At 33.6% G+C, this 15,553-nt stretch overlaps 1 protein-coding gene across 1 annotated transcript in view; it reads left to right on the forward strand.

Annotated features, from left to right (window-relative positions):
- LOC106478778 (reversion-inducing cysteine-rich protein with Kazal motifs-like) overlaps positions 1-3,283 on the forward strand; it is a 92,106-nt gene extending 88,823 nt beyond the window's left edge. The window contains exons 16-17 of the mRNA XM_022382445.1: positions 2,529-2,610; positions 3,190-3,283. Coding sequence (XP_022238153.1) covers positions 2,529-2,610; positions 3,190-3,283 — 176 coding nt within the window. The remainder of the gene's footprint in view (positions 1-2,528; positions 2,611-3,189) is intronic.
- The last annotated feature ends 12,270 nt before the right edge of the window (positions 3,284-15,553 follow it).

Raw genomic sequence — 15,553 nt, forward strand, 5'->3', positions numbered from 1 at the left:
AATCCAGAGCGCATATGTCCCATTGTGTACCATTGTACTAAAACCAGTAAACATAGCAGATACCCGACTGGTGAAAGAATGAATACTAATCTCTATAAGTAGATGCATAAGAAAAGTGTATTTAATTAGCTATACTAATGGCCAGGTTGATTTCTAGTTTAGCCATAATAGCTGACTCTAATAGGAAGGTATTAGGTTGCCAAGAAATTCATGTCGTTTTTTTTTAGATGAAAAAACCCGAACAACTTATATATCAAAATAAAACATTTATAAAGTGAAATAGTCTCCATTCTTATCGATGATGCTTTTCCATTTTACAATCAGGTGGTTAATGCCCTGATTAGAGAAATCACTTGGCTTTGAAGCAAAAATTATGTCGATGTCCTCTTTAACACCTTTCACATTTGCATACATCTTCCCATTAAGATGGTGTTGCAGCAAACGAAAAAGATGGTAATCTGATGGTGCCATTATCTGGAAAATATGGTGGGTGGGGGAGAACTTCCCAACCCAACTCCATAATCTTGTGTTGAGTCAAACGTGTCACATTTGGACGTGCATTGTCGTGGAGAAGAAGAACACCTTTCCAATTGACGATTGAAGGGCGTTTCTAATGAAGAGCTTGATTTAAACGATCCAGTTGCTGACTATAGATCTCTGCATTGACAGTTCGCTGTGGATTGAGGAGTTCGAAATGAATTACCCTTTTGATGTCCCACTAAATGCAAAGCATCACTTTCTGCAGATGGAGTCCAGGTTTGGGGGTCGGAAGTGGTTCACGTGCATTACGCGCCAGAAGAGACGAAGCATAGTTCATATGTTGGAAACGATGATCATGGGAAAGTTTGGGAGGCACCCAAACACCTTCTTTAAGGAGTTTTCCCGTATTCCTTAGATGTTTACGTATTGTTTCATGAGAGAAATGCAATTTCAGAACCATTTCACGAGTGTGTTGCCTTGGGTTAGACTAAACAAGTGTTTTCAGATAATCAATATCAATTCCAACATGTTGGCCCCTGCCATCACAGTTTTTAAGGCTAAAGTCACTTGAACAAAATTTGCTGAACTGTCGTTGACACTTGCGAACGTTCAAAACATTTCCATAAACTTCTTGATATTCTTTGTGGCTACAGAGGTGTTGTTTCCCTTCTTGTAATCAAACAGCATTACACGCCGAATGTGTGTCTCGTCGTCTGCCATGAGGGGATTGGAGTATACTAAACTTTACACATTATATAGGCTACACTAACGTACGTTTTCTGGTGGGTGGTTAATGAAAATGTTCCAAAACGCGACAGTAATTTCTTGACGACCTAATATTATTATTATTACCTGTTGTAATCGCAGTGTCATTTTGTGACATGCAAAGGAGTCATGAAGAACTTAGAACAGAAGATTTGGGAGATATACGGTGTTGTGTGATTTTAGGGCAATGTAAGACTAGGAGAAATTTTAAATAAAATACTTCCTGTAGAGATCTTGGTACTATCATGTAGTTAACCCTATCTAAGAACATAAAGATTTATGAGATGTATAAAATATGACGTTATTCTTCGATAAGTTTTGGTATTGTATAGACAAACAACACTGAAAATTTTAAACTTTTCAGTGTTATGATATATAAATCTATAAATAAGTTTATTATTGAGACTTTTATTTCAACAGGAGATGTTTTATATGTTTTTGATCAATTTAAGGAAAAAAACGTGCCCTGTTTGGGGACAGCCGTTTCGAATTCCGTTTGGTCTCAGCTTTTCACAACTATAAAAAATATGCAATTAGATGTAAGATGTTAGTATTAGGTTTATTGTAGTTTTTAATATTGCATTCTTTATCTAGTCCCTTAGCTATTTTCAAGATTTATAAGAGTGTATAATTATAGTATTACAGCCACACAATGTTCGCCATATCCCTTGCCGCGAAGCGTTTCGCGCAATCCAGAGTTCATCAGGTCGGCTAGGACATAACAAACATAGTACTGATTGGAACACTACTTAAATAAGCCATTTGTCACAAGTACAATTGTTATGGTGAGAACACCTTTTCCAAGCTGACGAAGCATTATTATAATTAATTATACTTGTCATATGACATCAGTATTAGGCTTATCGTGTATTTTTAACACTGTATTCTTAATCTGTCGCAAATAGTGTAGTTGGAATGCTATTATTATACACTCTTCTAATTCTTGAAAATCCCTGAGGGATTAGTTTAATAATAGTGTCAGAAATATAATAGGCCTAATACTAATGTTTTATGTCAAACATATTTGACTGTAATCAAGCTTTGCTAGCTTGTAAAAGGCGTACACACCATGATAAATATAAGATGATTTTCCGCATTACATTATGTTTATAAAGCAATTTATTTATTTTGCTCTAGAATAATTAAGTCAGTTTTCAAATAAAATGGTCAAGGTGTTCCCAGTGAATGTTTCAGTTATTGTGATAAATTAAAATGAACATGCGCAACTAAGATACTTTTTTAAAATATTACGGTGATTTCTTAAAGGTATGATGTCGTTTTAGGTTTGCCGTGTAGCTGCCCCAACCATTACGTCCCAGTGTGTGGAATTAACGGCAAGACGTACCCAAGTGCTTGTTTGGCGAGGTATGCAAGTTTCTCACTAAAAATGAAAATATTTAAATGAACGAAAAAACAACAACTTGTTTATTTCAATGTTGAACTATAGAACACACATTAGATGTTTTAATTTAGTTATTTTTATGTTATTTAAAGTAAATAATTTATTCTGAGCGAAAGAAGTAAAGTTAATAACGAACGAATTTTGATTTTGATATTTGTTAAGAGTTAAATTTCTTGCAATAGTAAAATATTTACTTAAATGCGAGTTACGATCAACAGGTTAACGAAACTAATTTTGATATTTTTTGTTTCAAGACAAAGACTTATATTAAATACAATTTTCGTGCTACGTGATTAAAATCAATTCCTATTTATCGCGAAAACATATTTTTCCTTTTTTATGGCGCCATCTTGTGTTGTTTTGCATGACTGTGAAATATAAACAATATTAAAAACTATGATAACATATCAGAACAGTAAAGCTTTGGTATATATATATATTTAAATTCGTCCAATCCAGTCTCGTTTGAGAAGTAAAGTTTCGGTATATATTTTTATTTAATTTCGCTTAATCCGTACCCTTGTTTTTATCTTTTTCTTCAGATGTGCTGGCCTTCGAGACAAACAGTTTGATTTTGGTGGTTGTTCTTCTGAAGATCCATGCAAACCCAACCCTTGCCATCATCATCAGAAGTAAGAAATTTATCGTGGTTGACTTACGCCTTATTGTGCTTAATAAAATTCAATACTAACAATATATTACGTGTTGTGAACTACAATAAAAATTAAAGTAGAAAGGAACAATTATAGCGTTGTTTTTTCTCAAACCAATTGCGAATATATTATGATAAGTAAGGCTATATTTTACAATTGTACATAATGCTACAGAAACTGTATAAACGACTGCGCCTTTTTATTGATAAACGTGAATTATTTGTGACTCAACACAATGATAGTATGAACTTATACAATTTTGTCATTTGATGAATTTATATGGATTTGACTTCTTAACAAATGTTATCTAAATAGATTCTAAAGAAGCAATTTAATCACACTGTTAGGATTATTTATACAGTAAAGCACTTTTGATTATATATCAGTCCACGATGGAAAAATTCCAACTTTTCCAATATCATGAAATATCTATGGGTTCTAAAACCCCTTTACCCTATTAATGTTCCCATTTACATGAGATTCACAACCAATTAAATCTCCCCACCCGTCTACTTCCTGACCTCTGATCGCCATGAAACTTTCAGGTGTTCTTGGGTATGGCCAAAAATTAAAAGATAGATAATAAATTGAAAATACCGTATTTTTCGGTGTATAAGACGCACTTTTTTACCCCAAAATTTGATGTCAAAATCTGCTTGCGTCCTATACACCGAAGGTATGAATAATATATATGTATAAATATACGATATACACAAGCCATGTGTAAATATATTTAAATAGGCATGCATAGTTTAGTTCAATTGAATGTGTTATTTATAACAATAGTAGTTTTTTTTCTTTTAAAAACATAACTATTTATAATTCCCCCTAAATAATAAAAAATAAATTACAGTGAAAGCAATGAAGATTTTGTAGGTTTTGGACCAAACTAAATAACAGTAAACCTTTTTTGATTTACGGTATTTTCTTATTTTGATGGTTTGAGCTCTTTTTGTGTTTAGAACAATATATACTAATTTTTAAAGTATCAAATTGAATTGTCTTCAAAATAAGGGTGCGTCTTATATTCCGAAAAATACGGTACTCTTTACCATCTAGTTTGTATCGTAATAATTGTTGTTGTATCGTATAATTGTTGTCAAGCGTTCCTATTTCTGCGCCCCCCAGTGGCACAGAGGCATGTCTGCGGACTTACTACGCTAGAATCCGGGTTTCGATACCCGTGGTGGGCAGAACACAGATAGCCCATTGTGTAGCTTTGTGCTTAATTACAAATAAACAATCCTATTTCTGAAAAACCCTGGTAGAGCGTTGTTGTACTTTACTTTCACACAGAGAATGTGTTATTTCCATACAAGATACTAAGAACATAAGAACACTTCATATTTCTTTAATTTGCAACGAGTTTTGTGTTTATTTACAAAGAAACAATCCTATTTCTGAAGAACCTTGTTGTACTTTACTTTCACACAGAAAATGTGATATTTCCACACAAGATACTAAGAACACTTCATATTTCTTTAATTTGCAACGAGTTTTGTGTTTTTAAACAATGATTTATTATCCTTAGGATTTAAACAGCAACACATCCCAAGTTGAATTTTTGAAAACGTCATCACGATTTGTACAATCAATATGTCGTTAACCTAAGATTAAAGTGCTTTTTTTTTCAAAAATATTAAATAGGACACATAATAAACGGGAGTTTTACAAGTTAAATAATAATAATAATAAAAACAATGGCTTTAAACGGGTGCTAGTTTCATTTAGTCGGAAATAATATTCTCATGTATGTAAATCATAAGAATCCTTTATATATATATATATTTATATGTATATATTTAGATATATTTACACATCCGTTAAACCCACCACCACCAGCGGAAAGGCTGTGAGCCTATAACCCTAAAAATCGGGTTTCGATACCCGTGATGACACAGCACAGATACCTCATAACTTTGTGTTTCACTACAAACAAACCTTTTAAACCCTACCAGAATTTGTAGCCATATATTTATTACAGATAGTTATGATATGAAACATAGCCTAGACAACAAAAATCTTTTGAGTACAATACGCATGTGCAATGCTTGTCACGTTAAATAACCACACGCATGCAGTGCTTTCTTACTCATAAAAAAAAAGCACTCAAGCATCGTGAGTTTCTGACAACTTCACTATTCTTTGGTAAAAGAGTAGCCCAAGAGTTGGCAGTGGATGGTGTTGACTAGCTGTCTTCTCTCTAATCTATCACTTCAGAATAGGGGACGGTTAGCACAGACAGCCATAGTTTGGCTTTACGCGAAATTCGACAGACAAATCCATGGTTTGGCTTTACGCGAAATTCGACAGACAAATCAAGCATTGTGTAGTTATGGTGTTTATGGTGTTTTGTTCTCGGTTTCTAAGTCAGGTCACGTAAAGTTAATCCCACGGTGGGACAGCGGTAAGTTTACGGACTTACAACGCTAAAATTCGCAGTGGACACAGCAGATAGCCCGACGTGTCTCTGCTTTCAAAGTGAACAAACAAACACGTAAAGTTAATTAGCTATTTGGTTCTTAAGCACGTGAGGATAGCTTTGTGACACGTGGCTTGATTTAGTGATGAGAATATTATTATTTGGACTACAAAGCTACACAACAAATATGTTTTCATTCAGCATTCAGTTTTCTGATGACCTTGGTAAGCAGTCGCTTACTAATTATTTGTTTGTTTGTTTGTTGTTAAGCACAAAGCTACATAAAGAGCTATCTGTGAATTGCCCACCACGGGTATCGAAACCCGGTTTCAAGCGTTGTAAGTCCCCGGACATCTCGCTGTGCCACGTGGGGGGGGGGGGGCGTCGCCTAGTAACCTGGCAAATAAATAAATGAAATACTTGGTCAGCTGATCGTTATTTTAAGCTTTCTCGCATAATGGCCGTTTTTCTATTTTTACGTGGTATTACACATTTCTTGTTTAATGGTTTTTAGTTTCATGAACAAATTCGCAGCATTTTAAACATAATATTAATACTATTACTGAAGTCTTATCATTATTTGTCTGAATACTCAATGCAATGATAATTTTTAGGATCAGGTAAGCTAGATACTTGTCTAAAGCTATCGCGTACAATAACCACTGTGTCACGCCCTATATGCATCAGAGATATTACTGACCTATATATGCACTTTTCAAATCCAATCGCGTTATGTATTACTGTCTAGCTTCGTACAGTTTATACTTATTAAGGGAAGGAAAATTTTTAAGTTAGAAACGGAAATGATAATCATGCATGAAAAAGAAATAGCCATTTAGCCGATGTCCTTTAGAAAATACCGGATTCGGAGGTATTTGTTCCATTTATGACGTCACAGATAGTTCGAGTCCTGAAATACCCATTCGTAAGCTACGTTTGTTATCTTGTTTGGTGGGTCAAGGCAAGCCATTAAAATACATACGGTATAACACTATTACTATTAGACATGCTCTGCTATCTGGTTAATAAGCTGAAAAGACAAAGAAGTGGTTAAAATCGACAGTTAATGTTCAGACAAACGTTTATTTCGATCTTACCCATTTCTATACGTTTTAATATTTTATCACGCTGTGATTTTATCACAGCGTGATAAAATTATCTCGGTTCTTTATGTCGTTAATAACACCATGGCAAATAAAGATCAAAAGAAATAGTAAAAGTATTGCAAAAACTTAAAGTATGCTGATATATCACTCGCCCACTTTGCAAGTGATTTTCGGTTGCTAGTCAGCCGAAACATTTTAGCAAAGATTGGATAATATATAGTTGAAGTTTTCAAAGTTAGTTAGTCTTTTGTTTGGTTTTTTGGTTCCTGTTTTTTCTTGATATTTGAGTAAAGCTATACAAGGTTGTCTAGCTAGCCATCTCTAATTTTGAATTGATAATCTATAGAGCACTCACCGCCAATCGATAGCTTTTTTTCTTTAGCAATAGGACAGGAATAGTGAACACTCAAATTTGCAGTACAGCACGCTAGCCACTGGATCTCGTTGGGCTATTCAAACTGTATGCAAAACCTATGTGACATTTTATTAAGTAGTAGGCCCTCTCAGAGGTTCAGAGAGGCCCGGGTCACTTCTATCTTTTGAGCCGCCTGGCTATAATAAAAGTATAAAATGGAGACACATGAAAACAAAATAAGATAATCATTAGCCCAAACGAAAAGTGAAATGTAATTTGAATATTTAATTTGTATATATAATTTGCAGCTCTAAGCTGAGAGTGTGTGTCACATTTCGGTCTGATTGGGAGGCACATAACAACAAGTCGCGAAACTTAAATGCAAAAAAAAAGTATCAAAATTTATGGCCCCTTCTTGAGGCTCGGGCCAAATGGCCCTCCTGCTTCCCCCTCTGAATGGCCCTAATTAAAAGCTGCAGGTTTATACTTGAGCCACAATGGGTTTAAAAGTGAATCAGCTCGTTAAGTTTGAATGACATTGCATTGAGACATATAAGCACAGACTAAAAGTAAAAGTTAGACTGAATATAAAGGTTCTCACAAAGAGCTTGTTGATTTATGGCACACAGCTAAATCCATGTAAAACAAATAGTATTACAGATCCATGAACGCACTTGTGGCTTTCAGCTAAATATTGGAATCATCAGTTAAAATCTGTCTCCTATGGGCTTTAAACAATAATAACGTATAATTTGGTGGACACCTGTCATAATTTCTTTGCATAGCCTACAAAGCCTTGTATGTTTTGTTTCTCAGGCTTAATGAGAAATAAAAAACTTGTAATCCAGTTCTCATGTACTGAATTCAATAAGAGCCTGACATAAGTTTTACGTTTTCTTCCCAGATTTAATGAGAAATAAAAACCTTGTAAGCCAGTTCTCATATACTTAACTCAGTAAGAGCCTGGCATTGGTCTTACATGTTTTTGTTCTCGGACTTAATAAGAAATAAAAAATTGCAAATCATTTGTCTCTTATAAAATGTGATAATAATAATAATAAATGGGAAAAACACAATTTGAATCATATAAATATATATATATATATATATGTTTCACTAAAAAGTTTGAGTAAATTTAAGTTTTGGAATGTTAAAAGATTTATCACTTTTACAGTCTAATCTCGCTTGAACCTTAATTTTTATCTCTTTCAGGAATACAGATATTTTCTGAGCATTTTTGTAATATTTACAAGAATTGTCTGGTTAAAGAAAAGCAATATCGCATATTATTAAAACAATATTTTGATCAACCTAATTCTCATTGGACTTCTGAATCTTTCATACTAACCATTGAACATATTAAAATACAAGACCATATTACACAAAAACTCGTGTCGCACGTTGGGTTTGTATAAAAGGTGAGAAATGGTCAAGATTTCGTATGTGACGTCACAGTCTTTTGACACAAAATTCACGCAGTTAAAGTTGTTCGTTAGGTGCTGGAGCCACGCTTTTCATCTTTATCCTGTCCCGCCCCATACGTAATTCATATTTACGCCTAACTATGTCCCTGGTACACATTGTAAAGTAAATTTCATTCTAAAAACCTATGAGTGAAAGCAAAGGAAAATATGTAATAGTATGGCAACCATACTTCATCTGTTAGAGTTATATACAATGTCAACGAGATATTACGCTCAATACCAAGGCTAGTCAGACCGGCTGAGATACGATAGACACAATAGTGGTTTAGGCTCTATGTATTAATTTTCATAAGCAACAATCCTTAGGTTATGAATTAGATTAAGTAAATGAATCATGATTATTAGCAATTCTATTTCAAGTCGTTGGCAAATCACATTTTAGATAGTAATTAATAACACAGAATTATTTATTTTTATTTAATTTTAGCTCTGTTTACTTTATCCACTTATTTATCACTTTTTATAATTATTATTTATGAATTAACTTTACTATCTTTCACAACAACTGGCAACGTAAAAGTTAGCTTTTTTATGCCCCAAAAATGTCCCTTTTCTGAGTCATAAAAAATTGTCAACAACTAATAAAAGATAAGCTTGATTTCACACTTTCCTTGCTGCGAGTTACTAGGCAGCAAAAAAAAATTCAGCTTTAAATAAATGGAACGCGGGGACTTGTAGATTTTTGCAGTAAAAATAATAATAATTGATATATGCTATTAAGTGTTAATACACAATAATACACTGTTCAGTTTTAGATCTTAAAAGTGTTTATAAGATCAATTGAATAGGAATAAAAGACGATATGTTTGTCTCTTATGGCTTTATCCTATGTGTACCAAGAGCAACCTACAGTCCCCATAGTCTACTCCAACGCTTTGCCCTTTTATAAAAAAAGCTTGCCTCACAATGCTTGAAAAGTGCCCTTTTTTTATCAATGAGCTCCTGCCCCCCCTTTTTTTTTCAATGAGGCCCTACCTGTTGCTTTTAACTTGGTTTAAACCAACTGATAAGCGGAAGAACTGAAATACCAGATAAGTACCAAACTGCCCGAGGACAAACACAGAGGACCAGGTTAAACTCAAACACTTTGGTCTCACAAATGTGATTCATACTCCAAACGTTCTCAATATGTCAACAGACGAATAATATACTGGTCTATACAAAAATGTTATAACTGAAACACGTACATATCCGTTATACCTACTACTAGTATTAGTGGTGGAAATTATATTATAAAAAGAGAAATTGGCTCCATCTAGTGTTTAGAGTCTAAGACGGTTTCTTCGTGTTAAGTTGCTTGGCAACGTTTGTTATCCAACACTTAATATTTCCCCTGTATTGTTTAAAGTGTTTAGTATTTGTGCCTCGTTGTCAATTATTTACGAATACGATGGGCCAATGAATAATATTATCACATTTTCAGTCAAAGTATTCAAATTATTTTCTTTATTAAACCTGTCATCTTTTATATTTCTTAACATATTTTTAAAATTTTATCTCACTAATATGTTTTTTATTTTCTTTAGTTGCATCATATTTGTTCGTTTCACCTACATATTCTATTTTTTTGTCAAAGCTTATCCTATAAATTTGTTTTCTATGTTCCCTTTTCTTATCACATTGCATAACTTTATATCTTGTTGCACATTTTATTTTATTTCATAACGTAATTCAATAATGTTTTTTTTTCCTTTCTTAAAGGTTCTTAGATATTTTACATCACTAGATGGCAGCAGTTTATTAATAAGGTTTTTTTTTATATAATATATTTTTTGTGTACCTTACCACTCATGGTACAAAGTTACACATATAATCACATATCTTTCTGTAACAAGCCCTGAAGGTCAATGTGTACATATAGTTTCACAAAACTGTCTATAGCATAGGAATCCAGGCCATTAATAATACATTCAAAATATCCAATGGAATTCAGAACGGTCTTATCTGCTAAGGTGTTTGGAGGTGTCTGATAAAAATAAATTCAACAACTGTTCAAACTGATACAGTATTTTTTAATTGACTGTTATAAAAGTACCCGTTATTTCTTTAAATGTGCGAAGTTGGTACATTTACATTAATATAATGTATGACAATACTATCATATCATTAATTCTTGCAAGTGCTGGTACAAATCGACGTAAACGTGTCAATATGTCGAGAAGAAAGTGACAGAAACGTATTTCTTTGTTTGCAAGTAATATCCTAAGTGAGCGGTTCTCAATCTGTGGTCCAGGGGATCATGGAAAGAAAGCGGCAGTATGGTGTTTAGATCTTATTTTGGCCCAACGAGACACAAAAAAAATCGGATGCTCCACCAACAAAAAAATTTGTGAACCATTGTTCGGTAAGTAACGAGTTTTAAAAAATCCACAGTATTTATCTTATCTTACTTTGGGCATATTTTATATGAAGTGAAAATGAGTGGTCAGACACTGCTATAATCTAATACACAGCATGTCCAGAAATCATGTTAAGATTGCAAGACTCCATGTGACTCCTGTCAAAAATGTTTTCAAATTTTTCCTTGTGATCATTTATCAATTATACTAAATAACCAAGTTACATTATAATTATTATATATTTTAAAATCACTTCTCCAGAACTTTTTTTTCTAACTGCAGATAAGTTTCTTATTTTTTTGTCATTTACAGTAAAACGTGTGGGTAAAATTATATGTACAAGCTATTCAAATTTTATGTTCCAAATGTAAATTGCCACGACTTTATTCTAAATCAACAAAAACCCTATATGTATTTATCAAAGAAACTAAATGTTTTACCAGTGACTAGGCCATTGTGTTGTTATCTAGAGCGCATGCTCACACTGTCACGTGGAGAACCGCGTCAGGACTAATAGATATGTGATGATGACAAAACCATTTGCTATTATGTTAAACTTATATTAAAGTTTTTCTTCGTTCCCCATTCAAGCCGTTTCCAACCATTATTAGATATGTGATATGTTACAATATACTCATGGAATTTGACTGATTTAAATAGAAAATTCTAGTGCGCACGAATGTGTAATTAAAATTTAATAAAAACAAAACAATATGTTCAAGATTCTAATTATTAAGTCGCTGAGCTTTAAATTCAGGTACATTTTGGGTAGTGCAATTATTGTACCATGGTTGAGTATGTTATACAGTATAAAAACGATTTTGGAGCCTCACCACATTCTAACTGTCCATATCGCCACGTCCGGTCATGTTCTGTTTGACGACCATGCATCTGGAAAATTGCTATGGGTAGTTTCCATTGCAAAAGGTTCCGTCATACTTTGGCTACCATGTCCAAAGCATACCATGTTATTCTGTTGCTTTCGCTAACCAATCTAGTGTGCAACGATGTAAATTTCCCAACACCAGTTTCAACAGTCTGATTGCACAGAAATGCATAGGCGACTACACCGGTATGTCTTATGTAATAGTATTAAAACGCGTTTCATTCTTCAGCTGCTTGAGGTATGCGACTGATAAACGAACGGTATGACTGGAAGCCTTATCTTGGGGAATTCATACCCTGTTGGCCTCGTTTCCAAATGAAGATACTTCTGTATTATGTTATGTAATATTGCTTAGGGCACGTAGATAGTTTTTGCCACTGGTCTTCTTGTTCGTAGATTCTCACCTATTACAAGACACCGCACTTTGATTACCACAACGGGAGTACGACTTGTTGCAAAGCTTATCCTGGGTGGTCCTGGTGGTTCAAATTGATCCACATTCCTTTGTTTTCCAATGTATTAAATACAAGGGACATCTCCGTCTTGAAAATTCTAAAATATCGATCTGAATACATCTTTATGAGCTGAGTGTGTGGAAAATTTGAGTTGGAAAGACTGTTATAAAAAGACAGAGTAAAAGAAATGCATCATGCGTTAAACTGCGAAGATCTAAGTAACCATCAAAGATACAACTTTTTACAATAAAAAAGTATGAAACTCCTCCACAATATGGAACATATTTAGAAATGTTGGACCCTATGAAAAAAATTATTCTAAAGATATTCAATAGAAGAAAATTTTGATAAAAGAGTTAGCACAAAGGATCACATATAAAGTGTAATAGACTTAAAATAAGACCCAAAACTCGAGCGTTTTCGAATAGTTGACTATTCTGCTTCAGGAGAACAAAGAAGAAGAATAGTCAACTATTCGAAAGCGCTCGAGTTTTGGGTCTTATTGTAAGTCCAATGGAAGAAAATATAGTTTAAATTGTTTGAATTAATAGATTTAACTGTTGTTCAGGTCGATTCTATTTTTTAAATGTGGATCTATTACAGAAATTAAAAAATGGATTATGAAATCAAACTTTATTATACACATTAATATAATGTTGTAATACTGTAAACAACATGATTCGTTACGAATGCGATAGAGATAACTGAAAACAAATCAATGAATAAAAAACATAAAAAAGCTCTAACTTTCTAATAATTGTGTAACTAAATAAAATAATAACCAACCAACAAAATATTCAATTATGAAAAATAAAATTTATTACATATGCAATAGAGTTGGCAGATCATACAAATCTCTGCACCTCACATCAAAAAGTAGAGATTGTTAAGTCACAACAAAAACCGTATTAATGCTCGCTATATATATATATTAAATATGATTTAAGAAAGTTGTTTACAAAGATGTTTATCGCATTGTGTTAATGTTCAGTACATAGGGATTGATAAAAAAAGAACCAAACTTACCTTAAAAGAAGTCGAAATTAATGTTTTACGAGATGGAATATCAATAGCCCCCCCAGTGGCACAGCGGTATGTCTGCGGACTTACAACGCTAGAAAGCGGGTTTCGATACCCGTGGTGGGCAGAGCACATATAACCCATTGTGTAGGTTTGTGCTTAATTACAAACAAACACTAAACTTTATACCACTGTACGTTTTCATTACGAAACAGAAATCAACGACCTTGAACTACTATATACTATACAGAAGGCAGCTAGTCAACACCGCCCACCTCAAACTCTTGTGCTACTCTTTCCCAAGAATAATGGGATTCATTGTCACATTGTAACGCCCTTGCGACCAGTAGATTGCGAGTCAAGTGTCCTAACCATCAGACTATACTAGGTTCGGTTCTTTAATTACCATTTGATCACAGATTGTAAGTGCGTTTTGCATGTTTGGAGAACCAATAATGAAAGAGGATTAAGGAGGCTTTTATAATTAACAGAAAGAAGCCTGAATTAAATCAAGCGCCTAAAGTAATTAAGCTTCTGCTGGAACTTTAATTTAACAGGAGAGTACTACACTGAATTCTTAGCCTGTTTAACAAGCTTAATCCAAAATATTAGCGTGATTTAACGCCACTTTAACCCCACTAAAAACCGGGTTGCGATACCCGTGGTGGGCAGAGAGCCCATCGTGTAGCTTTTTTGCGTTAATTAAAAACAACAACGGTACACTTGTTTTCAACTAAGCTCCCTGTTAAAATAAAATAAGTTTCAATTTGTTTTAATAATGTGTTAATTAAAAGTCAGTATACAGGCCGAATTTGTCTTTACTCATTCCAAAAAAATACAGAGTAAATTTGCATATAACTCACGTATGATCCAAACTATGCAAAAGTTTGAGGTAGCAGATTGTAAGTTGAAGCAAGTCTGTTTATGCTGAATAACAAAACCCCTTCCCATGGATGGCTGAAAACAACAAGTTGTAAAACATATGAAGTATATATATATATTTCCTATAACCGACCTAAGAGGGTTGGTGAAAACTGATACCTCCAAGTTGCAGTTTTCATCTGGTCATTGGTCACGGTAAGAGATTTATTATCCAATGTGAAGAAATGCTGTTAGGCTCATATTGTGATCCAAATGATCCCAATGTGAAAAATGGTGAGGGATTTATTGCCCAATGAGAGCAAATTCTGTACGTTTCGTATCCCGATGTACATCACCATAAAATGAAGAAAGGTAAGGGATCCATTACCTAACTTGAACAGATGTTCTACGTTTCCCATTACAGTCTGTATCACCACAAAGTTAATAATCGTAAGGGATTTACATAACGATCATCATTGCTACAGATTTAAAGAATAGTAAGAGATTTATTACACAACATGAACAAAAGTTACACATCACCACAAAGTTAAGAATGATTAGGAACTAGTTACTTAACGTGAAGAAAGGGTATATGTTTTACATTACAATCTAATCACTACAGCATTAACAATAATAAGGAATTTATTACCCAACGTGAAGAAATGCTGCAGATTTCATATCCATAAAACTGTATGTAGTTTAAGATCATCACTCAACCTTTAAATGTTATATTTATCGTTCATTATAATGCACTTAATATGATGGTAGCATAAAAAAAATCCTACTAGTTCAATGAAGGTACAACATGACTGAACAAACTGTTTCTAAGAGTACTGTTCAAAAAAAATGTTAACTACTAAGTCTCAATAAGATATTACGATCTATGTCACCACAAAGTGGAGAGACCTCAAGAGCTAAATCTTGACTGGAAAGCCAGATAGCCTCACGCACACTTTTGAGTAGTAAGAATAAAAAGGACGTATGTTTGAATAAATAAACCCTTTATGATACAAACATTTTACCAAACAGTACTAAGAATTTTACGTGTTAATTTTTGGGTAAATTTAGAGACTTTGTCAGATAATCGAATAGACATGTCACTTACATCTCGTCTAACTAATAAAGATGGCAATATTTTACCATATTCTGCCAATTATGTTTGTTTGTTAGTTTTAGAGCAAAGCCACTTTGGTCTAGCTGTTATGTTTACCGCGTGGAATCGAACCCCGGAATTTAGCGTCGTAAGTCTGTAGACTTACTAATCATGAATATGAGACTTAAATTCTTAGGTAATTATTTTTTGGTGTAGCGAACTGATCAATGAT

The sequence above is a fragment of the Limulus polyphemus genome, unplaced genomic scaffold (assembly GCF_000517525.1).
Source record: "Limulus polyphemus unplaced genomic scaffold, Limulus_polyphemus-2.1.2 Scaffold249, whole genome shotgun sequence".
NCBI lineage: Eukaryota > Metazoa > Arthropoda > Merostomata > Xiphosura > Limulidae > Limulus > Limulus polyphemus.